Source organism: Trachemys scripta, chromosome 23 (genome assembly GCF_013100865.1).
Source record: "Trachemys scripta elegans isolate TJP31775 chromosome 23, CAS_Tse_1.0, whole genome shotgun sequence".
Taxonomy (NCBI): domain Eukaryota; kingdom Metazoa; phylum Chordata; order Testudines; family Emydidae; genus Trachemys; species Trachemys scripta.
The window spans coordinates 10,706,839-10,731,073 of NC_048320.1; the positions used below are offsets into that span (position 1 = coordinate 10,706,839).

At 46.0% G+C, this 24,235-nt stretch overlaps 1 protein-coding gene across 1 annotated transcript in view; it reads left to right on the plus strand.

Moving 5' to 3' along the window:
* The window catches only part of SKAP1 (src kinase associated phosphoprotein 1), a 264,424-nt gene that overhangs the window by 64,036 nt on the left and 176,153 nt on the right, over positions 1 to 24,235 (plus strand). Inside the window, exon 4 of the mRNA XM_034756270.1 lies at positions 12,454 to 12,570. Within this exon, the coding sequence (XP_034612161.1) occupies positions 12,454 to 12,570 (117 nt within the window). The remainder of the gene's footprint in view (positions 1 to 12,453; positions 12,571 to 24,235) is intronic.

Genomic DNA, 24,235 nt, shown 5'->3' on the forward strand with positions numbered 1-24,235 from the left:
TTTTGTGTTTTTGAGCAGGGAGTGACCTCGGGTCATGGTTTTTCTCCATAACCATGAGAGCTAGAAACTCGCTGTCTTGTTCTGTTTTTTAATGAAAACTCAATTTCTACTGCAATCACTTGATTCCAGAAGCTGGGGCTCAAAGAACATCACCAAAGATGGCAAGACCAAGTTGCTTGATGGTGGGCCTCTCAAAAGTACTCAGTATTGGCCTAATTCTGCTATTGGGTGAAGTCCTAGGGTATATTTAGCTGTACGTGACCTAGGTTAGCTTGCGTACCAGAGCAGTGAAGTCATGATAAGGCAGGCTTCAGTGTGAGCTGTACAAGCCCATCTGGAGACTTGGGTAATCACTCAGGTGGCTAGCCCGTGCTGCCATGGCTTCATTGCTCCAGTACCCGAGCTCTCTTGATTAAAGCTAGTTCGTGTGTTGTGTACACCAGCTGCAACGCACTCCGTGATTCTAGTGTAGACCTACTCCACGATACACCTCCCATCGATTGTAATAGGAGCAGAAAGAGGCCAATGAGGAGGGTTTTTAAAAATCCCAACCCTAGTCTTTGTCCTAACCAGGATTCAAATCCCACCTAAGCTTTGCATCTGAGTTGAGCACATGAGTCCGAAGTGCTTCATTGACCACTCACTGGTGGCTGGTACTCCAACTGCAGTGGAAAGGACTAGATTGTAGGCTGTTCGGGACAGGGACCAAAGGCGCCGACTCTGTGGGTGCTCAGGGACTGGAGCACCCACAGGGGAAAAAGGCGGGAGCTCAGTACCCAATCGCAGCCCCCCATCAGCTCCTTCCCGCCCCAGTGTCTCCTGCCTCCCGGTGGACCCCGCCGATCAGCGCCTTCCCCAGTGTGCAGGAGGTGCTGGGAGGGAGGAGGAGGAGTGAGGGCAGGGGCAGGAATGGGCGGGGTGGGGGCAAGAAGAGGAGGAGTGGGGGCAGGACCTGGGGTGGAGCGGGGGTCGAGCACCGCCTGGGAAAGGACAAGGTTGGTGCCTGTGGCAGGGACTGTCTATTTTGTTGTGGTTCTGTGTTTGTACAGCACCTGACACAATGGGATGCTGGCCTATGATTGGCGCTCCTAGCGCTACTGCAGTCCAAATCACAACGTCCAGTTGAGTTTAATTGTCGTTTCCTCCTCATGACTGTGTGATTCCTCTTTCTACGTATAGCCGGGCTTTTTTTTTTTTTTTTTAAATCCTCTCCGTGTAGGGGATGGGGAAGGATTCATGACTTCTTAAAGAGCAGGGGATATGCTGGGACACGGAAGCCTTAAAAATGTCCATAAAAATGCTAAATATACAGCAGTTTGGGGAATCTCGGTAAGTTCAAGACGAAGAAACCCTTTGGCTTTCATGGATCTATTCACTCTGGTCACTCGAATTGTTAGGGGAGGCTCTAAACTGCCTGGCACGCAGCTTCAGAGGGACAGAGGAGCCTTTTCAAATGGACGCTCGGTGCATCTTCTGAACCTGCAGAGGAAGGCACTGTTGCTTTCCCTTTATAAAGAAATCTCAAGGGTGACTGCAGTATGCGTAGAGGAATACAAGAATATAAGAACGGCTGTACTGGGTCAGACCAAAGGTCCATCTAGCCCAGTATCCTGTCTACCGACAGTGGCCAATGCCAGGTGCCCCAGAGGGAGTGGACCTAACAGGCAATGAGCAAGTGATCTCTCTTCTGCCATCCATCTTCACCCTCTGACAAACAGAGGCTAGGGACACCATTCCTTACCCATCCTGGCTAATAGCCATTAATGGACTTAACCACCATGAATTTATCCAGTTCTCTTTTAAACGCTGTTATAGTCCTAGCCTTCACAACCTCCTCAGGCAAGGAGTTCCACAAGTTGACTGTGTGCTGCGTGAAAAAGAACTTCCAGACGCATGTGGTGGAAATTTCCAGAGACAGGTATAAATATACAGGCAAGAATCAGTCTAGAGATAACGTCCCAGAGATAACATGTGTCTGACGAAGTGGGTATTCACCCACGAAAGCTTATGCTCCAATACATCTGTTAGTCTATAAGGTGCCACAGGACTCTTTGTCGCTTTTTGTAGAGGAATACGTGGCCCAAGTACTATACTGTGCTCTTGTTCAATGGAAGAGCACTGAAGAAATTGCCCCGCTGGGGGTGAAGACCTGATATACTGTTCACACAGAACATCACCTGAGTCTTTACATACTATGTAAAAGCGGATGGAGTGAGAGTGTCTAGGATTTTGAAAGGAACAACAAGGCTCTGAGTAAGTTCCTAACAGATTTCAGAGCTCTGCCTCCAGAAGAAGGAGGAATTGTGTAACTTCGAGTCCCGTGTCGTCGTCCCCATCCCCCGGTGGAATTACTAGTAGAAAAAGCAGGGCCCTTTATTCCCATAACCCTTGTAGTCTGTTTAGGAATGGGCCAAGAAAGTCCCAACTTTTTCCAAAGCTTCCGGGTGCTCAGATCTAGAGTTTTGGGTCTGGCCCATTTCTAGCTCAAGCCAACTTGAAATTCTCAAAGGGACTGGGCATGTGTGCTCTGCTTCCAGGGGGAGATGTTTTTGTTTGGTCTCTCCCACGACCCCTGTCGCTTTCTCTTTCTAGCCCATCCTGTTGAAGTCTAAGTTTGGTTCTACTCTGAAAAGTGATAATGGAATATTTTGTATTACAATAGTGTCTACAGATGATCTCACCTTAGGTGCTAGTATGACATCTTACATAACAAAGCCGATCCCGTTGTGCCGTCAGTCATACTTACCACTTTTATTAAGGGAGAGGTTGGTTTTGATTCCTGGAAGCCTTGCAGAGCAAACTGGATTCTCTTCCTTGTGCGTTATCATCAGAATTGTTTACTAAGTTCCGATTGGAGAGCCAGCTAATGCCCGAGCAAACCTTTTTAAGCCAAGAAGGGGTCCGCTAAGGGCAAAACACTGACAGTGGATGTAACTCAAGGCATAATTTGGCCCGCAGAACCGTTGTTACTGAAGATGACGCAGAAGACGGGAAATCGTGACAGTAAACCTGGAATCCCCTCCCAAAATCCTTTTTACACCCTCTTCCCCCATAAAACCCTCTTCCAAAAGATAAACCAAGCCAGCATCCATAGATGGGCTGCTTGTTGATGAGGTGTGGGTCTCATAGACTCCTAGACTTTAAGGTCAGAAGGGACCATTATGATCATCTAGTCTGACCTCCTGCACAGTGCAGGCCACAGAATCTCACCCACCCGCTCCTGTAACAAACCCCTAACCTATATCTGAGTTATTGAAGTCCTCAAATCGTGGTTTAAAGACCTCAAGGTGCAGAGAATCCTCCAGCAAATGACCCGCGCCCCCCGCTGCAGAGGAAGGCGAAAAACCAATCTTCCCTGGAGGAAAATTCCTTCCTGACCCCAAATATGGCGATCAGTTAAACCCTGAGCATGTGGGCAAGACTCACCAGCCAGCACCCAGGAAAGAATTCTCTGTAGTAACTCAGATCCCACCCCATCTAACATCCCATCACAAACCATTGGGCATATTTACCTGCTAATAATCCAGTGTCTCTCGTTTTGTGCTAGCTCTCAGAAGTGTGTCTCTCCAGAGAGGTCCTTTTCATGCGCTGTCGGCATTACTGGCCGCCTACCCTTTCCAATTGGGGGCATCCAAATCCTCAAGTATGCGAGCATTCTGGGTAGCCGTGCAGGGGCTAGTACTGGTTTGACTGGGCTCTTCTGTGAAAGTGTGGGGAGTGCTGAATGCCAAACAGAGCATAGGAAGGAGGTGGGGAGTCAGTGAGCTGGAGAGGGAAGGAAAAATGGAAGTAAGAAAGGTCTCATGAGCTGAACCTGAAAAATGCAGTTTGGTTCAAGGGAAGGGAACATGGTCTGTGTACTGGGTCAGGAGATTTGAGGGCTGTTCCTGGCTCTACCGCTGACTCAGAATACCTCTACGCTGCAACAAAAGACCCGTGGCTGGCCCAGGATCAGCTGACCTGGGCTGCAGGCCTATGAAGTTGCAAGGTAGATGTTTGGGCTTGGACTCAAGCCTTGGCTCTGGGACTCTTGCCCCCTCACGGGGTCTCTGGGCTGCAGCATGAGCCCAAACATCTACATTGCTATTTGATAGCCCTGCAACCCAAGCCAGCTAGGGTGACCAGATGTCCTGATTTTATAGGGACAGTCCCGATTTTTGGGTCTTTTTCTTATATAGGCTCCTATTACCCCCCACTCCTGTCCCAATTTTTCACATTTGCGGTCTGGTCACCCTATAGCCAGCTGACCCAGGCTCCAAGACTTGGTGCTGGGTGGTTTTTTTTTTTTTGTTTTTTTTTTTTTTTTTTTTTTATCGCCGTGTATAGATGTTCCCACTCCATCTGACCTTGAGCAAGTCATTTCCCACCCCCTGTGCCTCAGTTTCCCTTCTGTAAAATGAGAATAATGCCTTTTAAAAGTGTTGTGGGGCGTAATTTATTAGTGGATAGAAATACGAAATTGTTAGAAGACAGTTTGAGCCATTTAGTTTGCCTGGAACTCTTTTGCCCTTCATGTGTGTGTTTAACATGTCCTAAACTGCAGAATAAAATCCCTTGGTTTTACTTGTTTATATCCCATGGGAATCTTCTGCTTTGCTAGGTTTCATGCTCTTAGCAGGGCTGATGTGAGCCATGCGTCCCCTGTTCTATGGAACTGCTACCCACTTGAAAGGCAGAGTATACACTGGCTTTAGGGAGGGTGAAAGGTTGCACAACAGAAGAGCTATGGGGAAGAAACTGGGGAATGGGGAAGCTTAGGAGGAAGGCAGATTTGGGGAAAGAAGAAGAGAGGGGAAACCGAGCGAGGAATTCAGCGGAGGAATGGAATTGGAGGAATCTGTGCTTGTGGAAGGATGATGTACAGATATTGAGGTGGTTTTTTTTATTATTATTATTATTATTATTATTATGATGATGATGCCCTGAGACTTTTGGTAATCTGGGCCCTATCTCCTCTTGCTTCACCCCGTATTTGAGAATGGACAGGCAGGAACATATCAGGACATGAATTTGGTTGGAACAAACCTTGTCCAGTTACAGAGTTGCCCTGGATGTTTAGTTAATTAGCGTGGCAAACAAAGGCTGCCGTTACAAATTTCTTGTCTGTATTTTTTTTGTATAAAAACAAACAAAGAAATGTGGGAAGGTTGATTTGAGCATCCGTTAAGGGACAGTCCTGATATTTGGGGCTTTGTCTTATATAGGCACCTATTACCCCCACCAACCCCATCCCGATTTTTCACACTTGCTGTCTGGTCACCCTAGATCCCTGCAGCAAGATTAAACTTCTAATGCTATTTGCAGGGGCAGTATAGGACGAAGCCTGGCCTATGCTAAGTTAAGCCCGCCCAGCTATGTCACTCAGGCATGTGTGAAAAATCCACACCCCTGAGCGGTGTTGTTAAACCAAGGGGGATTACCTACGCTGATGGGAGAACCCCTCCTATGGGTGTAGGTACTGTCTACACTGCAGTGCTTTAGCGGCGTGGTTTAGCCGTGCCACTGTAGCATTTTAAGTGTAGACAAGCCGGGAGAGAGATCATGTGGGAAACCGGAAAGAGAAGACCCGACAAATCAATAACTTCCAGGTTTTAGCGTTGGGTTTTATTTAGTCATCAAGCGTGTGTCTTGGCCATGTGACAGACAGAATTTTAACCCCCGCCTGTTCTGAGCCTTGTCATCGAATTTTTGTTTTGTCTATGTTCCACTGTTTCAGTTTGCAACACTAGAATAGCTTTTGATCCAGTAAATATCCAGACCTTCTGATTTTGGAGGTGTTGGCGGATAACAGAAGTGGGTTTTGTGTCCCATATGCAGGGCTGGGATTTCCTACTCGGAGGGCTACAGTTTGCTTTATGAAGCGTGCCCAATCACTGTTGCATTGTCTGATTTTAAAAGAAAGCAACAAACTTCCTGGCATTCATAATCAGGCTCCGAAGGGGTTAAAGTCTTGTCCACTGTCTTTCCCCCCGCCCCCATTATTGGTTCCTTTTTTTGCTACCTAAGATGATGCTGCACGCTGCAGCTCACCCTACTGGCCATACATGACCATTGCAGCACAGAAGAACCTATTCTAGAAGAGAGAACTTTTTTTTTTTAATTGGCTAGCACTTAACAGTCTGCAAATCAGTCATGGAAGAGTTACCTCTTGCCTCATGAATATTCAGCAGGGCTGCCCTCCAGTTACAGAATTCCCAGGCATCGTAGCAATGAACATTCTGGAAAATAATAAGTCCGAAGTTAGTGTGTTTCTTCCACTTTCTGGTTGTTTTAAACATAAGTGGCATTTTAGCAGTCCATTAATTTGCATGCGATTAGCAAACTGGGTATCGAATGAACAGAATTAATCTTGGATTGTATAGGCTTCTGGCCCACCAAATCCTGTGTGAGGGATGTCTTGAGTTGCACCTGACTCTAATACAGTGAGGAGCTACTGTCCAGTTGGTAGGATGAGATGTATGGATTCTCGTCCACCACTGGCTCAACTGTGTTGCCCCGAGTAAGTTAGTTAACTATCTGCCTCATCTTCTCCACTATGTGGGAAATGAGAATATTTATAAAGCTAGATGAAGCGTTTTGAGATTGAGATCAGAAGTCCTAATTATTAGAATTTAATTAAATCCTTAAATAGCTCTGTCATTGGTCGGGCCGGAGAAAAGAGGAATATTTGTCAGGGACTTACAGAGTAATCTACAATAGACAAAGAAGCGGTAAGGGCCAGATTTGCAGGTAGATGTAACGTAGCCTTCCATTTTTATGTCGCGCACCTAGACACTGTGGGGAGGAGCACATCAGAAATGCCTGTGAATAGAGGTGTAAAACAGCATTGTGTATCTCCGCAATAAAAAAAAAATCCACACCAGACCTCCGCTACTCACACATTAATCAGAAGAGCTAACCACGCAAATCCAAATGGGCATTTAGGAGCTGACGAAGCCTCTAAGACGTTGAGTAGGAAACGCCATACATTTTCTAGTACATAAATGTGTTCCAAAAGGTATATCATTTATACTGACAATGTCGACCGAGCCTAAGCATCAGCATTGCAACTGTGAAGCCATAATATATTTACGTGTGAATAACATTTACATGTGTGGGTACATCTGTGCTGCTGGATTTCCACGTGATACTCCATAATTTAGGGGAGTGATTGTAATAGGGGATATTAAGCCAGCGTATTGATATTTCCACAGCTTTGCTTTGGGAAGTGCATTACGGCTAAATTAGTCCCTGAAAATCTGGAGATATTAACACTGTCGAGCATGAAGGCAGATGGGATTTGGATCAGAGACCTTTATTTGTAGTGTGATCCGGAGGACTCGTTAGTTTTAAAGCAGGAATTTTGTTTCCTACTAGCACTTGAATATTAACTGGAGTCAGGGATTTTTACTTCCTCTGGCGTGTGCTAGTCCATCCTAAAAGCATAAACAGAATTTGGTTGATTTTCTTCTCTCCTAAAAAGACACTTAATGAAACTCCAGGTACATGGATAAAGACCTTCATTGAAGGGGAAACCAGCTTTAATCGGTACTCCCATACCAATCTGCTGTACATGTGAATGCGTTTTTCACTGTGAAACCCTCTCACGCCTTTAGAAGATAAATCAGCCTGTTCCTCTTCCCACACGTGCCAAAAGGCATCAGCTTGGCTTTTTATACCTCAAACTAGTGTAGCTTTAAAAACGTCTCTCCCCGGTTCTGCTGTGTTTTTTTTTTTAATTTCTCTTCACCTGGTCCCACTCCGGCAAGGCCTTGTCCGAACAGCAGCACTCGGTGCTTTTAGTCCGTCGCTCTCAAAGCAGCACCCCCGTTTTACAGATAGGGAAACTGAGGCACAGAAGCTCTTCCCCAGCGTTGCTCAGCAAGATGGACCAAAGCTGGGATGAGAGCATAGGTCTTCTGGCTTCCAGTCCAGGGCCCCCTCGTCCACTAGAGCACACAGTTTGCAGTGGGGTGCTAGACACTTCCTGTAGGCCTCGGTCCTGCTCCCAGGCAGCATTTTATTAACACTGTGCGGGGCCCCCTCCATGTTCCCTGCTCACTGTTGTTTTTACTTTGCCCATGTTCACTCAGTACTTTCGGTCCCCGCACCGTGCCCCAGGGCGTGCGATCATGCATGTCTCTTTCAGGGCCTGTCCTAATACGACCAGTTAAAAACCTATCGACCTTCATTCACACTGAGCCCAGAGGGTCTGCCAGATACTGCAGCGCGGTAAATGCCAGGCCTAGGTGAGGGCTGCCTGCTGTCCAGCGGGGACCCGACGTAATTGACAGCAACCCGAACTGACACACGCTTCTATCTGGGGCCTCCACAATCAGAGCTTGCCGGCACCGTTCGCTCTCCCGCCGGTGATGCTACAGGTTGCCGGCGACAGGATCTTTCCCCACCGCGCTCTGCTTAGAATCAATATGCACAAAGAACCATCTCTCCATTAATCCTCCATCACACCTTTGGGCCGCTCTTTGCGTTGCCGCAGAAGACACAGCCGCTGTGTAAAATGTAAGCTAGCTAATCGCTGGTGCAATTTGTTCCTTTTCTCTCCCCACCCCACCCCCAGTAAGAATCGGAGGCAAGGTACAGTATTTAGTATACTCAGCGCAGCCAAATGCTGCGCCATGGGACCTGCTGCGGGAAACGACAGCCCACGGGGTCCCTATTGTTCTTTCCCTCCGAGTCCGACTTACTTTTGCTTATGCTCCGAAGAGTGATAAGTGGGGGAATTTTACTGAGGGTTTGGGTAGAAAGATAGAGCTGCTCTGTGTCAGGTGCATGACAATTATTTGCTGGGATTTCTGTGCTATTTGGTTTTTATTCCCTGTTTCTTCATTAAAGGCTAATGAGTTTTTTCTTCGTTCAGGAACAATAGCTTGGCCCCTGACAAGTTGTTCAAGTTTTTTGGGGTTTTTTTTTTCCTGCTTGGACTCAACTAACTGTTGCTGCTCCATAAACTCGACAGAGAAGTGAATTAAAGTGCAAGAACTTTACTCTCCTAATGCAAATCCAAACAGAAAGAGGAAGTGGCTTAACCGCCCCCCCCCCCCCCCCAAGGCACTGATGTATGTTTTGTCCTTTGAATCTCAACACAAGATGTGAAAATATTCTCAAAAACAAACATTAAAATGAAAGGCAAGCCAGGCTTTGCGTCTTTGTTGGCGGGCATTACGGTAACAAGCTAGCCATCAGGACCCCATTATGGTAGGCACTGTCCATCTGTATCTCTGTCTAAGCCCATACATATTTGTAATTGTGCGGTTTGGCCCTGTTTGCCCATGCATGTGAAAATCCGGTGTATATTCCCGTTTGTGAACGTAACAAGGAATGATGTGTGTCTAGCAACACCACCTCTAGATGATATCTCATGACACAACACACGTCTGTTAAACGTTATGCAAAAAACAGGTCTTCCTGTGGCAGCCCCAGAGCCTGATCTTGCAGTCCTTGCTCACGCATGCAGTCCTTCCTTGTGCTGGTAGACCCCATCGTTTACATGGGACTATCCCTGTGAGTAAGCCTCTGGATGAAGTCCTTGTTTTTGCAAATGGCTTACTGCACTGATGCAGTGATGCATGGTATGCTCATTTCCAATGAGCCTAGCTCACGCGGCTACGCTGCCTCTCGGTATTTGCAAACCATAAACAGTTTGCTCGTTATCACAATGATGCTGCACCTGTATCTCATTATAGGAGAGCACCTGTTACCTTGGTAATTGTTTCAAAAGCCTTTTTTTTTTTTTTTAAAAGAGTATTTTGGCTTGGTTGAAAGGAAGCATTCTTTTAACAGATCCGTGGGCTTAACCATAGTGGCATATTCACCGTGTCTCTGCAGCGACGTGAGTCACCGGCTTTGTCCCACTGCAGCGCAGTGTTTAGGAAGATTTCTCGTTAGAATAAACTCTCAGCGGTTGTGCTCTGCCTAGAACGACGTGATGTTGCCGCTCGGTAGCAATTTTTAACCCGTTCTCTTTTAACACTTGAATATCGGTAGTGCCTTCTTATCCCAGGGTTCCGAAGCGCTGTCCTAAAACGGGAAAGCACGGGGGAGCTGAATGCTAAAGTGACTTGCCCAAGGTCACTCAAAGAATCGGTGGCATGTTTGAAATAGAATCCGATCTCCTGCCTCTAGCCGATAGACCACACCACCTCTGTGTAGTGTCTGGCCAGTATTTGGTATATGGGAAAGGTAAACCGTTTACCAGTTTGTGTTCTGCTACCTCTGTCATGCAGTTTCTCCTTGGTAGGGTATTACTCTCTCAAAGCCAATAAACACTGCAAATCCTAAAAGCAGGACCGCATCCTTGTGCAGCTGTGGGGTGGTTGTGTTTTGTTTTTGTTTTTTTGGTCCCTGTATTGAATTCGCTCGCCACTATTTGAGTATTGGAAACACGCGGATGTAGGACTGACAGAAGGTATGTCAGGAAGTAGGACTGGCCAAAGATGTAGCAACTGTATACTACCTTATAGCTCTTAATAGCAAATAGAAAAAGAGATGGGTTTGCCTAGATTTTTAAGGCCAGAAAGGACCCCTGTGATTGTCTAGTCTGACCTCCTGTATAATGCAGGCCCTGAATTAAATGCCATTTTGAACTAGATCATCTCTCTTAGAAAAACATCCCGTCTTGATTTAAAAGTTGCCAGTGATGAAGACTGCACCGCGACCCTTGGTAAAATGTTCCAGTGGTTAATTTACTGCACTGTTAAAAATGTACAGCTTATTTCCGGTCTGAATTTGTCTAGCTTCAACTTCCAGCCACTACATCTCCTTACGCCTTTGTTTGCTTGATTTGAAAAGCCCATTATCAAATATTTGTGGATACTTATGGACTGCGATCAAGTCACCCCTTAACATTCTCTGTGCTAAGCTAAATAGATTGGGCTCCTCAAGTCTAACACTGTGTAAGGCATGTTTTCTAATCCTTCGTGGGGCTCTTGGCTGAATCTCTAGTGGCTTGAGCAAAGGTCTGGGAGCCAGGAACTCCTGAGTTCTAATCCCAGCTGTGATGCTGATGTGGGATCAGAGTTTTAAGAGTGCAGTTTTTCAAGTGCCCACAATGGCAACCAAGTGTTCCAAAGCGCCCAGCACCCAGTGTGACACTCCTGAGTCAGATTTTCAAAAGAGCGCAGAACCAATAGGCTAAATTCTCTCTTGAGGGGAGGAGGAGGGGAATTGGCCCCTGATTTTGGTGTTTGAAAGGGACCTGGGCACCCTTGAAAACCTGATCCTGAATGTGGGTGCTGAGCGCATTGGAAAATTCGGACCTTAATTTCTCCGTGCCTCAGTTTCCCCATCTATGAAAATGTGGGGTGAGACCTGTGGGTGTTTGAGGATTAGTGGAATACAAACTGCCATATAAATGCAGAGTGTGATTTTATTTTTTTTTCTTCAGCTGCTGCTTCGTGCACACCTCTCCTTCCCAAACCCGTCAATGCGGTTTCACTGCTTTGGTTTCAAATCACCGGGCACAAATCTCTCCATAGTTTGCTGAGAGAAATGTACACGGTGTTGTTTTTAGCAACGTAGTGTTTGAGCTCATATTAAAATCAGTTGAAAACCCCCTTCTCATTGTTTGGCGTGTGTTGAATGAATTGTGCAGCTGACTTTTTGTCCTGTGTTTTTACAGTGTGTGTGTGTGTGTGTGTGTGTGTGTGTGTTTGTTTGTTTCCGGGAGTCTTCAGCTTCTGTCTGCGGTTATCAGCATCTTCCTTCTACAAAGAGGCCTGTTACAGCACCATCTATCTTACAATTTTATACTGCCACTCATCACCGTGGTATCTGAGAGCCTTCCATGTAAAATTATCAGCAATAACAAAGCCCCGCATGGACAATCCACTCTGACAGAATCAAATATACAAGCACTCTGTTGCACCAACACAAAAATATTTTGCTTCAGTTCATTTGCATATGGTATTCTGCCAGTGTGGGTAGTTGGTCTATAATGTGTTAAGTTTTTCTAGCACCTCTCCTTTGAGATTCAAAGTCTTCTATATAAGCATGAAAGGTCTAAACATCCCTGTAAAATGGGGAAATTGAAGCCCTGAAGGGGAAAATTTTACTTTCCCAAATGTGGTGTAATGAGGCCATAGCAGAGCTGGGGCTAGAACTCGGGTATTTTGACTCTCAGTCTTTAGCTACAAGACAGACCTTCCTGGCCTACTGCTTCTGCAGGTACCAGGGCCATATGCCTTTGGGGGCATACTCTGCCCTTGGGGTGCATGCACCCACACACAGTGCCCGTAAATGTCAGCATGCATCAAACCGAGGATATACCTCTTTGTTCCCACAGTCTGATCTGGCGTCTTCTGAAGTGCTTTGGAATTTGACAGTGGCCAGAAGATAGTTGGGAGCAGCAGGGAATAATTTCCACCGTAGGCCATAGGAGTTGGGGTGGGGCTAGGGCCGTGTGTTGCTTTCCACTAAAATCAGTTCACTTCTTCACCTCTTCTCTTCCCTTTCCAGGAGGGGATCAGGCTGATGCTTACTTCGGACAGGACAGCTTTGATGACAACCAGAGCTGGAGTTTCGTCCCTTCCACTGTGTCAGATGCGTCGCTCACATCGGATTACCAGGATGACGGTAAGAGCGTCTCCACTTCCTGCAATCCTTTGTTGTGTCGTGTTTGGAGGGATAGCCTGAATCTGGTCTATTTTTCCACCCTCTTCCTTCTCTAACTTTGCATGCTGCCATTGTTGATGGGTATCCTCTCTCTGTTAAGGACTAGCTGCTTTATCAACCTGTGTAAGTTCTACTGAATACATTTGGTACCTTTCCAAAATGAAAGGGACAAATCAACACACCAGTTGCATGATTAAAAACCGAACTGTTTCTGTTGGAATCTGGAGCACAAGTGGTGTAGCAGAGCAGAACTTGCCCCAGTGGCCTATGGATTTCAAAAGTTGGAGTGATTTGGGGGGCTCATCCTTTTTTGTTGTTGTTTGTTGTTGCCCAATTTGAGACATCTTAAAGGGCCCCGAGCGTCCAAAAGGTGAGCACCTGCCTTCTGAAAATCAGGCCCCCTTGCGTGGCTCAGTTTGGGCATCCGCACTCGCGAGTCATGTTTGAAAATCTCGGGCCCCCTCTTCAGGGAAAGGCAGAGATGCTGCAGGCTGATCTTTCGGGGACGAGCTGTAATTCAAAGGCTGGGCACGCATTCATTTGAGGCCATCCAGAAGCCGGAGTAGAACGTTGCTCTTTGCACAGGAGCATCCGCTGTAGAAAAGTTTCAGGGACACTTGTCTCTGCTTGCAAGTGGGCGGCTTAGCCGTGAGAAACACGTGATGTGCCACTGAAATCAAAGCTCTGTAGTATAGCTCACGTTATTCTAACTTTCCTGTCTGGGGCCATAGTCATCCCTGGTGTAACCGCGTTGAAGGTTGATTGATTTTTTTGGTCCCCTGATGCTCCAAATCGGCTTCTTTACGGATCTCTCATTTCCTCCCCTTCCTTAAACTCCCTAATATTTTTCTCCCCATCTTAGGTTTCTAATTTTCCAGGGCTTCATTCCCATCTGCCCACACACCTCCTGATCTTTCATTCCCTGCTCCTCCACCTTCCTGCACATCATAAGATAATCGATCCTCTTTTACTTGGGATGAGCTCATGAGCACGGATAACATCTGTGGTATGGGGCATTAGCCTCGTTGTGCAATGTGGGATGCTCTGCGTATCTGCAACTTCTACTGGCATGGGTCATAACATGAATGGGTTCATTACATTGACTGGAGACTGGGTTGGTTCAGTAGCTCACAAATAATTGTAGAGGATCACCGTCATGAGTAAAAGACATGGAGTTTAGGTTCTGTTCGTATCATGTGTGTTAAGAAACTCTCTTTAGATATAAAACACACCTATATACAGCATGGATGAAGGGGAATACGACATAGATAATGGGTACCAGACTAAATGGGCATCGAAGGGTGTGAAGACCTGGGCATAGCCTCATGATGACAAGAGCGATCTCTTTATGAAATCTATTGTTTCTCCATGCATGTTTATTAAGCGTTCGCAAACGGGGGGAGGAGAGGGTTGCTTTGCTAACTTTGAGTGGTGATTTTGGGCAGCCGTAAAGGGCATGATTTGAAATAACTCTCCCGAGATATGTAAACATTTGCCACCTCTGGAACTTTCAGACGCTTGAACATTTCAGACTTAGGGCAGGGATGCCCACGTGATGCTAGCATTGAGACCAAACTAACTGCTGCTACATGAGAACGAGTTACCTGTTCTTGGACTTCCTCCATAGCATGGACAGCAAGAGCAACAGCAGTTTTATATTTTTTGGGTAAGAAGTTGAGCGTTTTAGTTTCGCCCTCCGACATGAACGATTGGATGTAGACCCTTGCCTGTGAATTGTTGGTGACCTCAGCAAATAGGTGAGCGGACCCCCACGGCGCTTGATCCGTGGCCTGATCTGAGAGGGGTCAGGAAGGACTCTGCCACAATTGATCCTTCCAGACTTATCCAGGTGGCACAAATGGATGACTCACCCACCTGTCTGGGCAGCTGTATTTCTTGAGGAGTTGACACAATGCGCCTTTGTTAATACTGTCAAAAGCCCTTGTTTTAGATCAGTAACTTTGCATAGAGGTTGGCATTGTCCCACATGCCTTTTCCGGGATTTGGAGGAGAATAAAGATGATGTTAGTGGTGCCACATCCTGTTTTGAAATTCCACTGACTCCTGGGGACATTCTTGATGTACCTAGTTGGAGCCAGTCAAGAGGGACTCCTGCCAGACCTTTACCAGGAATAGATACAAAGGAGATCCCTTGGTAACCTCTTTTGATATAGAAGGATAGTTGCAATTATTCAGCTTCCCAGGTGGGTAACAGGGCTGCTTAAAGACTATATGGCTACGTGTTACACCACCATAATGAAGATGTTTAGAGCTGGCATCTTCAAGGTGTGGTCAAGAGTCTCTATGGATCTCTAAAGGGGGTGGTATTGCAACACCTCGGATTGCTTCTGTCTGGTGAGTGCGATGCTGCGGATTGGTGGCTGGATTCGGGAAGCAACGTACTCTGCTGCGTAAGGTGCTGGACTGTGACCTGGGACACTGGGTTCTAGTCCCACTTTGGACACCGATTTGCTGTGTGACTGTGGGCAAGTGGCTTCAGGTGAAATCTTCCAAAGTCCCATCGGCTTTGAGTGAGACTCCAGAGCCGAAGTCACGATTGAAAATGGGATTTAGGCACTTTTGAAAATGTGACCCTTTACCTTTCCGTGCCCCTGTTTCCCCTCTTACACTGGGTCTGTCTTGGCTATTTAGACCATAAATTCTTCAGGGCAGTAACTCTAGTCACTGTACAAACCCAATGAACATGATGGGGCCCTGATCTCAATTGAGGCCGCTAGAGTCACATCTATACTGCCTGCAGCGGCTAACCTCCCCATCCAGGTTGAGAAAATGATGTACAAGTAACTGTGTAGACAGCTCTTTGCAGTTGCAGCAAGGGCTCTGAAGCCTAGAGGGGAATGGGCTTCAGAGACCGAGCTCCAGCCCAATCGACTGCAAGCCCCACTAGCCCAAGCCTCTTGACCTGGGTGGGGAGGTTCGCTGCCATGGGCCCTAGATGCAACTGTAATGCAAAATCACTATAAACTACTTCTCGTCAAACACCGAGGGTGGGTGGTTCATACGTGGGAATAGCTCACCCAACAAACAGGGTTTGTCTACATTGCGAATGACAGTGTGATTGTAGCACAGGTAGGCATCCCCTGCTAGCTGTAATCTGGCTCACGTGGGCAACAAGGGTAGTGTAGACGTGGCAGCGTGGGCTTCGGCACGGGGTACCAACCAAAGTACACTCCTGCAGGGGAGCTTGGGTACGTCCTTTGGTTGCTAGCCTGTGCCACCACATCCTCATTACTATTGGTGCCCATGCTAGCTAGATTAAAGCTAGTATGGGCACATCTACCAGGATTGGTCATGCCTTCACCTGTCGTGTAGACATACCCCTGGAGGCTCTGGACTTGGCTGATTCCAGGACCACCTTCATCTCTCAGGCGCTGCTACCGTTCCATGACCTAGTAGCCACCGTGCACCTTCTAGCCCCCTCTTGCAACAATCGGAGGATGCGTTCCCAGGGACACAAACCCCGTGTAGATGACTAAAGACCACCTCCTCCCTTCTTCTTGCATTTCCAGACTTGCTAACTGGAAGCTATCAAGGCAGGAGGTTCTTCCTGCTTAGTGATGGTGTTGGCGTCCTTCTGCTTCCCAGTCTAAAATGTGGAGAAGGGGGTGGGAAGTGTGCCTCTGGCTGTTGGCTCTGAGCTGTCTAGTCCCACTTGTACCAAACTTTCCAATAAGCTGTGGAACCTTTAAACTTCTCTATTCTCCAGAACATGGAGCGTGATAGGAGAAGCAATTCTGCAAGTTGGGGATGACTTTATGCAATGAGCCACGACAGTGTTGTATAGGATCATCCCTAATGAGTGATTAAGAAGCTAATGTTTGTACAGCGCTTGGAGGCTGTGAAGCACTATAGAAGTGCTAAGTACTATTATAATGATAAGTATTTCTGAGGAGACACTTTCCATGTAATATATTCTACTCCTACCACTTCACGGGTTTTTTTTTTACATGTTTTCTTTTCAGACTGATAGTTCACTTCATAGTCCAGCCATTTAATTTTAAGTTCAGTGTAAATTAAACAGATGCCAGAACTTTGAGGTATGCATTTATGTCTCATTAATATTTAGTGTTTATCTTGCTTTTCATCCTTCCTTCTCTCAGGGCTTTAAAATGGTGGGGGAAGCAGGAGTATCCAGGTGGGGAAACTGAGGCCAGGGAGGGAAGTGAATCAAAGTCAAACAGCGAGTCAGTGATGGAACTGGGGAAATAGATTTCACCCTGACTCCTAGTCCCGTGTCTTTATCCGCCGGACTGCCGTGCCTCTCCTATCACGTCTGGTCTGGTTTTGACATTATGCTGAATATAAATGCCTTTATAGAATGTGTGTGTGTGTGTGTGTAATGGCAAAACGTCCTATACATAAAATCTGCACGTTGGGCATCTTCTCTGCTGATATAAGTGATCCCAGCTCTCTTGACTTGAACTGAGTTTCACCCGTTTACACTAGCAGAGAAATTTGGCCCAACCTATTTACAAGTTGTTTCTCTTTATTCTAAATTATTTCCTTGTTTAAATACACAACTGGTTGTTTTTAGTGTTTTTGAAACACCACAAAAACCCAGCTCTCTCTCTCTTTTTTTTTAGTTCTGAAAAAGCTTCGTCTGCCTTTTTTTAACCTGCAACTTTAAAAATGGCTTTGATTTTGACAAATGACGTTTGTCAGCTGACTTCGTTCTTTAGTACATCGTAGCTGCTCTTGGGATTTTTGGGGAATAAAATGCAAATGGACAACAGCTCAGGGGTTAAAAAGAAAAAAAGAGCATGAAAAGTATTGTGGCGATCCCTGCTACACCCAGCAGGATTCTGCTTTTACTAATGAAGCACTGGTCCTGCAAATGAGCTCCATTTTTTATTTTTTTGTATTAGCTGTGTCCAGAGGCTCCAGCTGAGATTAGGGTGCTCCACATTCACATCCCAGAGAAAGGGCCTATCCCAAAGGGCTTACAATGTAAACAGACAAGACAAAGGATGGGAGGGAAAACCGCAGCCCAGAGAGGGGAAGAGACTTAGCCAAGGCCACACAGCAGGTCGGTGGCAAAGCTGGTCAATAGAATCCAGGTCTCCTGATTCCCAAGCCGATGCACTATCTGCTAGACCACACTGCTTTGTGTGGGTGGCCCCTCGGGCCTGCCTGCAGCCCATTGGGGGTTCTGCATGGGTGCAGAGCTCATTGCAGGGAATGGTCTCATTCAGACCACTGTATCTAGTCAAGAGTTTTAATTTTTTTTTTTAAGTCTTGTAACTAGTTTCCTCTGTTTACAAACCAGTTTTTCTCTGGTGGCACTTTTGCCAGTCCTTTGCCTACTGCAGGGAATTCTCCCTCTGATTTCCATTAACTTGTGAGAGATACAATTGCAAGGGTGGGGGGAGAATTAGGTAGCAATTTCTGCTTGCGAGTCATCCTCCTCAGAAAGGAGACCCTGGAGAACGCTCCTTGGAATCCAGCAGAAAATCATCCATTCTGTTTTAGAAGTTCATTGACTCTTTTTGTTCAGTCACTGTAGGCCTTTTGATGGCCGCTTGCACACAGGTGAATTCCGGCCCCTGAATAATTCCTTTAATTTACATTGTTTCCTCTTTGAGGGTATTTTGAGACCCTGGGTGCTTGTCCCTGGAGTGTTTGCTGTTCTAATTTATATAAGTTTAGCTCCCTTAGCCATTTCTTGGGTGTCTCCTTTTCCAATCCTGGCATCTGTTCTGTTTCCATATTTTCTATAGCTTTAGTGTTTTCTAAACTGTGGAACCTCTCTATGAAAGTGGGTTGACTTGTTTTAAAAATCCAGCATGTAAGCAGATTTTAAGAGGCACATGGACATATGTGTCTGGTATTTGGATAGGCATGCATCTTTGTTTTGACACACGTGGGCGTACATACGTGTAGTAATCGCTTAATGCTTTGCCTTGCAGTTGACTATAAAGCAGCGGTTAACTGGGGGGTTTTGTGGATCACAAAAGAGATGAGAGTTCTGCAGCCCCCTCTTGTGGTGAAAGAAGATAACTTTGTGTGTGCGTTTTGTGGTAGCTATTTAACTCCGAGTTCCAGAAATCGGTCTGAGCTGTGGATGAAAATAAAGGGCTATGGAATAAACCAGGATTGCTTATTGCAGCGTGATCTTACTGAAAGGCAACTCCTCATCTACCTACCCCAAACTTCAGTCTGAGTTGTTGTGGGTTGTTCGGGGTTTTTTGTTTTTTGTTTTTTTTTGTTTTTGTTTTGTTTTTAGGAGTTGTGGTGTAAAGGGAAAACAGTACTAAGGCAAAATGAGCCACGGTTCATCTCTGGTGTCACTCCTTTTGAGTTCAGGAGGCTTATACCAGCAATGAATTTGGCCCAATATTGTGGCATGGGTAAATAACAGAGGACCACAAAGCGAGCTTTGCAAATCAGTGTCTTTTGTAGCGTCTCTTCCTGTTCTAATGAATGTGATGAGCAGACAAACATTTTTCCAGACCAAAAATGTTAATTGTCGTCTTTTTTTTTTTTTTAGCTGATAGTTATTTGACCAGACTCTCACCTCAGTTGAACTAGTGGAAATCTTGGAGCGGGTCCATTGGTTTCAGTAGGGTTATTCCACCGGCGTTACGGAGTTTAGAACTTGGCCTGCAGTTTGCGACATCTGTGGCTTGTTCCTAGTGCTCTAGACTTGGATTTTTAAAGGGACTGAAGGGAGTTAGGCATGCAACTCCGATTGAATTTCAGGTGTATACCTGAAGAGAGAGCCTGAGATTTTTCTGCAAAATAGGAACCTGTTGTTTTTCCCCCGCCCCCCAGAGGTGCTGAGCATCTGTAGACCCAGTGGACTTCATCTGAGGGTGAGGGTTCTCAGCACCACCACAGATCAAGTCCACAGGTGTGTGTAAAAACTTTTTGCATGAATACTCCAAAGCTTTACATCTTTCTTGTGGGCTGGTGGCAGAAACAATTATCCGTCAGTCCTCCGAAGGTCTGGAAAGCCTCTTTGTTGTTTTGAAAGGCTTATTATAAACTTGCTGTTGATGTACTTTTGAAACAGAGTGTGAAAGGTTCTGGAAATGCGATTTCTTGTCAAGTGCAATTGACACAGAAAGTTCCACTTGGTCAGTTTCCTTTTGATGTTGAGGGTTGTGTATGCAAGGCCAGGAAATGAGCAGGTTAAAATGCAGATCGATCACTTCCATAACATCGGACCTGATCCTGCAGTCCTTGCGCCAGCAGATCCACACCGGCATTTCAGTGTGAGGTTTGCCAAAGTAGGGATCACAGGATCAGGCCCATTATTAGGGCCACAAAGTACTTGCAGAAATAAACAGATGTTTTCTAGCGCTGTTTGGCAGTTTGTAAGGAGTTCATGTGCTGTTAAAGCTACAGAGCTTATATTCTCCCTTTTTATCACCTTCTTAGTGGGAATGCGCCATAACATGAGAACTGTTGAACTTAATGCTGTTAATGTCTCAGACGTTGTACAAATAGGTTCCTAGGTCACTCACTTCTCTGGTCAAAAGGTTCAGCCATATTTTACATGGAGTGACTTAGCTCACCTTTCTATTGAGAATTAATTGGTTTGGTCGAATCCCGGAGAGGCTGCCAGAAATGGATGAAACAATGTTGCAACCTAGGCAGATGTTCCTAGAGAACAAGGAACCAGGAGGATAAAACTGCCAAGTTTTCGACTTTTAAAACTTGTCTGGTTTAAAAGTCATCTGTAAATATGGTAGGGCTGCATTTTCAAAATACTGCTTGGTATTTGAGATCTGACAGGTGTGATGAATCACGGGCACAAGTGATAGTTACTTAGCCATCGAAATTCTGCCTCACTGAGGGGTGCAGTTTGTATCAGCAGGTCGGGCGGCTGTGTAAACCCCATCGTTTGTGACGGCAGGAAATTTCACCCTCAGAACTGTGGGCTTAGTTGGAGTACATTAGAGGCTAGTTTGAGATTTCTGTTTGCAACTTGGCCCCGAATATCTAAAGAGAGAGAGTTGGTTGTTTTTACTTTTTAAAAAAAACCCCGCAAGTACTATGGTTATGGTGTAAGAGCCATAACCTAGTACCTAGAGGGAGCATCTGTTATGGTTTTCCTCAGTCCAGGTTGAAAGTTGGGCTTCATGATTCTTCTTCACGCTAAGAGATGGACCCAACTCCCACATCAAAACCCCACCGATCTTTTGGAGGGTTTTGTTTCTAGTGTTGCCAACCTCCAGGTATTCAAAGATGACGAGAGTGGCTTAAACATCATGATTTTAAAGCCAAAATATGAAGTTTTGGGTTCTCTTTATTTCCCTTCTGGTTTCCGTGCCCTTGTAGGATTCACAAACCTGAAAGCCAGAAACTCTTTCTGAAAATTTAAAAGGAAGCTGAGCGTCTCATGTAATTGCATGTCTCCGGGAGCTGGGATTTTAAGAATAATGTCAAATATAATGAAACTCTCAGTAAAATTGTGACAGTTGGCAACGTGGCTGATTCCTGATCTGAATTTTGCTGCCCTGGGGTCCCAGGCTCTGCAAAGAGACTCCGTCAAAGCTTCAGGGTGATGGTGTTTAGAAACTACTCTGTGAACTAAAACTAAAGATTCTTGCACTAACAATTCTATGGATTTATCTGTACCGTTGGGACAATTTTAAATAAATAAAAAATCAATTAATTAATGGAGATATCCCATCTGCTAGAACTAGAAGGGACCTTGAAAGGTCATCAAGTCCAGCCCCCTGCCTTCACTATCAGGAGCAAGTACTGATTTTGCCCCAGATCCCTAAATGGCCCCCCTCAAGGACTGAACTCACAACTCTGGGTTTAGCAGGCCAATGCTCAAACCACTGAACTATCCCTCCCCCTACGTTTTCTTCAAGGTTCAGTCTTGTGTGCGGTTCCCTAGACACCTGCTGAAGCAAATATTAGCTGGAGTCGTTTGAATAATTGTGGAGCTTGATTTGTCATGTAAAAGTTAGTAGGCAAATGTTGTTTTTCCTTGTAGTAGCTTAAACAGTGAATTTACATAGGCGCAGTTCTTGGACCAGCACTTTTTTTTAAAATTTATTATCATGGTAAGACCAGGTGAATAGATTTATGTACCTAGGCTAAATGTCCATGATTGCTTTGCAAGGCTGCTTTCACCGAAGCCTTGTTTGTTTAAAATAGAGAGGAAAACTGAAAAGTCAGCACTGTTTTAAAATTAATTGAAAAATAGGGAAATGCACTGATCCCTCAAATTTTTGGAGCGAGCATGAGTCTGTGCCTGTTCCTTTAAGAAGCTGCTCCATCATGTAGCTTATTCTCCTGTGATGTGGCAGCTGTCAAGGCAAAAGATTGAGCTTTCTCTTGTGGCAAATTGCATGTTTGCCATGTCAAACACACGTGAATTATCAGTGCGCAAGTTACTGTTGCCTGGGGGGGCTGGGATAACTTACACACCCTCTTCCTAAAGGTCTTTTTATTCATGAATATGTAAATCTAAGGGATAAATGCTTTGTGTCTCTGATTTCTGCCCAGTAGAAGGGAAAATATAAGTTAACAAAATGGTTGGAATTTGCATCTCGCCTGCTTTTGAATAATAAATGGCTAAAGCTTCCTATATTAAAGGACTTCATGGTGTTTCCAGTTTTTAAAAAATTGGAACGTAATACAGCTGGAATCTCAAGGTCAAGGTTGGAGGGGTCTGTCTGTCTTTTGGCTATACAGTGGACGTAACCTTCCAGGGCTGTCACCCCAGGACTTCTCACTAGCACTATGGCCTAGATTCAGGAAAGCACATGCTTCACGTGAAGCCAGTGGGCAGTTGAAAGCACTTGGCATCTGTATTGAGCGGGCTCGGGATGTTACTTCTCGCAAGGTTATTGAAAATCCAGGAAAGATTTAACTAGCACCCCCCGCTTCCAAGCATCAAAAGATTTATCTTTCTTTCAGCCTGTGCATGCAGAATTCGTTAATGGGACCAAAGGGCAAAGGATGCCCTGTAATATTTACTAGAAATTTGCAAATACAGGCTGTAGAGACAGATTTAGTTTTTGTTTTTTTAATGTAGGATTGTGATCTGGTTATTTCTTAATTACTTGTGTGCAAAAAAGCCCTAGGATTTTAAAATACATATAAATGCATAAGCACAGTAAGAATTTTTAAGTATATTTGTGTGTGTGTGTGTATTCTTTCAGCTGTGCATGCAGAACTCATTATATGTAGAACAGATATATCTGTATCTGTGTATTTGAAACCAAGGTGCAAGTCCAGTTTTTACATTGGTGGCATGTCTACAGTAATAATATAATATATGGAGATATGCCTAGCTCATAGAACTGGAAGGGACCCTGAAAAGTCATGGAGTCCAGCCCCCTGCCTTTGCTAGCAGGACCAAGTACTGATTTTTGCCCCAGATCCCTAAGTGGCCCCCTCAAGGATTGAACTCACAACCCTGGGTTTAGCAGGCTAATGTTCAAACCACTGAGCTATCCCTCCCCCCAGCAGGAGTTTGGAGTGGCAAAAAAAAAAATAAAAAAAAAATCCAGTGTCGACAAGCCCTGTGAAGAGATACGGAATGATGCTTACGGGGAAAATAGCCCGATCTGGCAAACAGAGTTTAAAGTTGGGGGGGCTGTGACGCACATCATAAGGGGTTGCAGGACCGGCAAAATAAATAAATAAAAACAGTGCATCAGCAACACAGCTCAATCTTTCTTACTAAAGCTTCTGCTTCCAGACTGATACCCCCCCTCTCCCCCCCCCCGCCACCTTTTTTCGAATCACTTTAAGCATTGCCTGCAAACACTGGAGCACGTGCATAACTCTACTCACATGAGCAGGCGATGGGACTGCTTGTATGAGTGAAGTTAAGCACATGTGGTATCTGTTTGCAGGATCAGGTGCTAAACAAGCCCTGAACGTCTAGATTTACTATGAGATGAAATGATCTAGGCGCCGATAAAAGCCCCCGTTCAGCAAAGCACTTCAGCACATGCTTAAATCCCATTGGAGTCCGTGGGACTTTAGCATGTGCTTTGCGGAACTGGGGCAATGGAGAATATATCTACGATTGTCATTACTCTTATTGCCCTTGAATGGTGTTTTCTGCACTGTGCAATGCTCCGAAATAAACCCAGTCGCTGCCCCGATGAGCTTACAGGCTGAAGACCCCTGGAACGCTGGGAGCAGGTTGCCAGAAGCACTACAGCTGCGTCGACGGAGGGGCACCGCTGTAGCGTGTCTGGGGAAGATGCTCTATGCCGACCGGAGAGCGCTCTCCCGTTGGCATTGCGCCGGTGTGGACAGCGCTTAGGTTGCTGTAACTTGTGTCGCTCAGGGTATGTGTCTTCCCCCCCGCCCACATCCCTGAGCCACAGGTGCCGGCTTCCCCTGGGGGTGCTCAACCCCAGACCCCACCCCCACTCACCCCTTCCCCTACACCCGCCCCGCCTCTTCCCCATCTCTTCCCGCCCAGTTCCGCCCCGTTCCTCCGTCTTCTCTCCCCCCTCCCCAGCGCCTGCTGCAGGCCGCGGAACAGCTGATTGCGGGAGGCACTGGGAGGGAGGGGGAGAAATTGATTGGTGGGGCTGCTGGCGGGCGGGAGGTAGGTACTGGGGGGAAGGGAGGGGAGCTGGTTGCCGGTGGGTGCTCCGTGCCCTGAGCGGCGTAAGCTAGA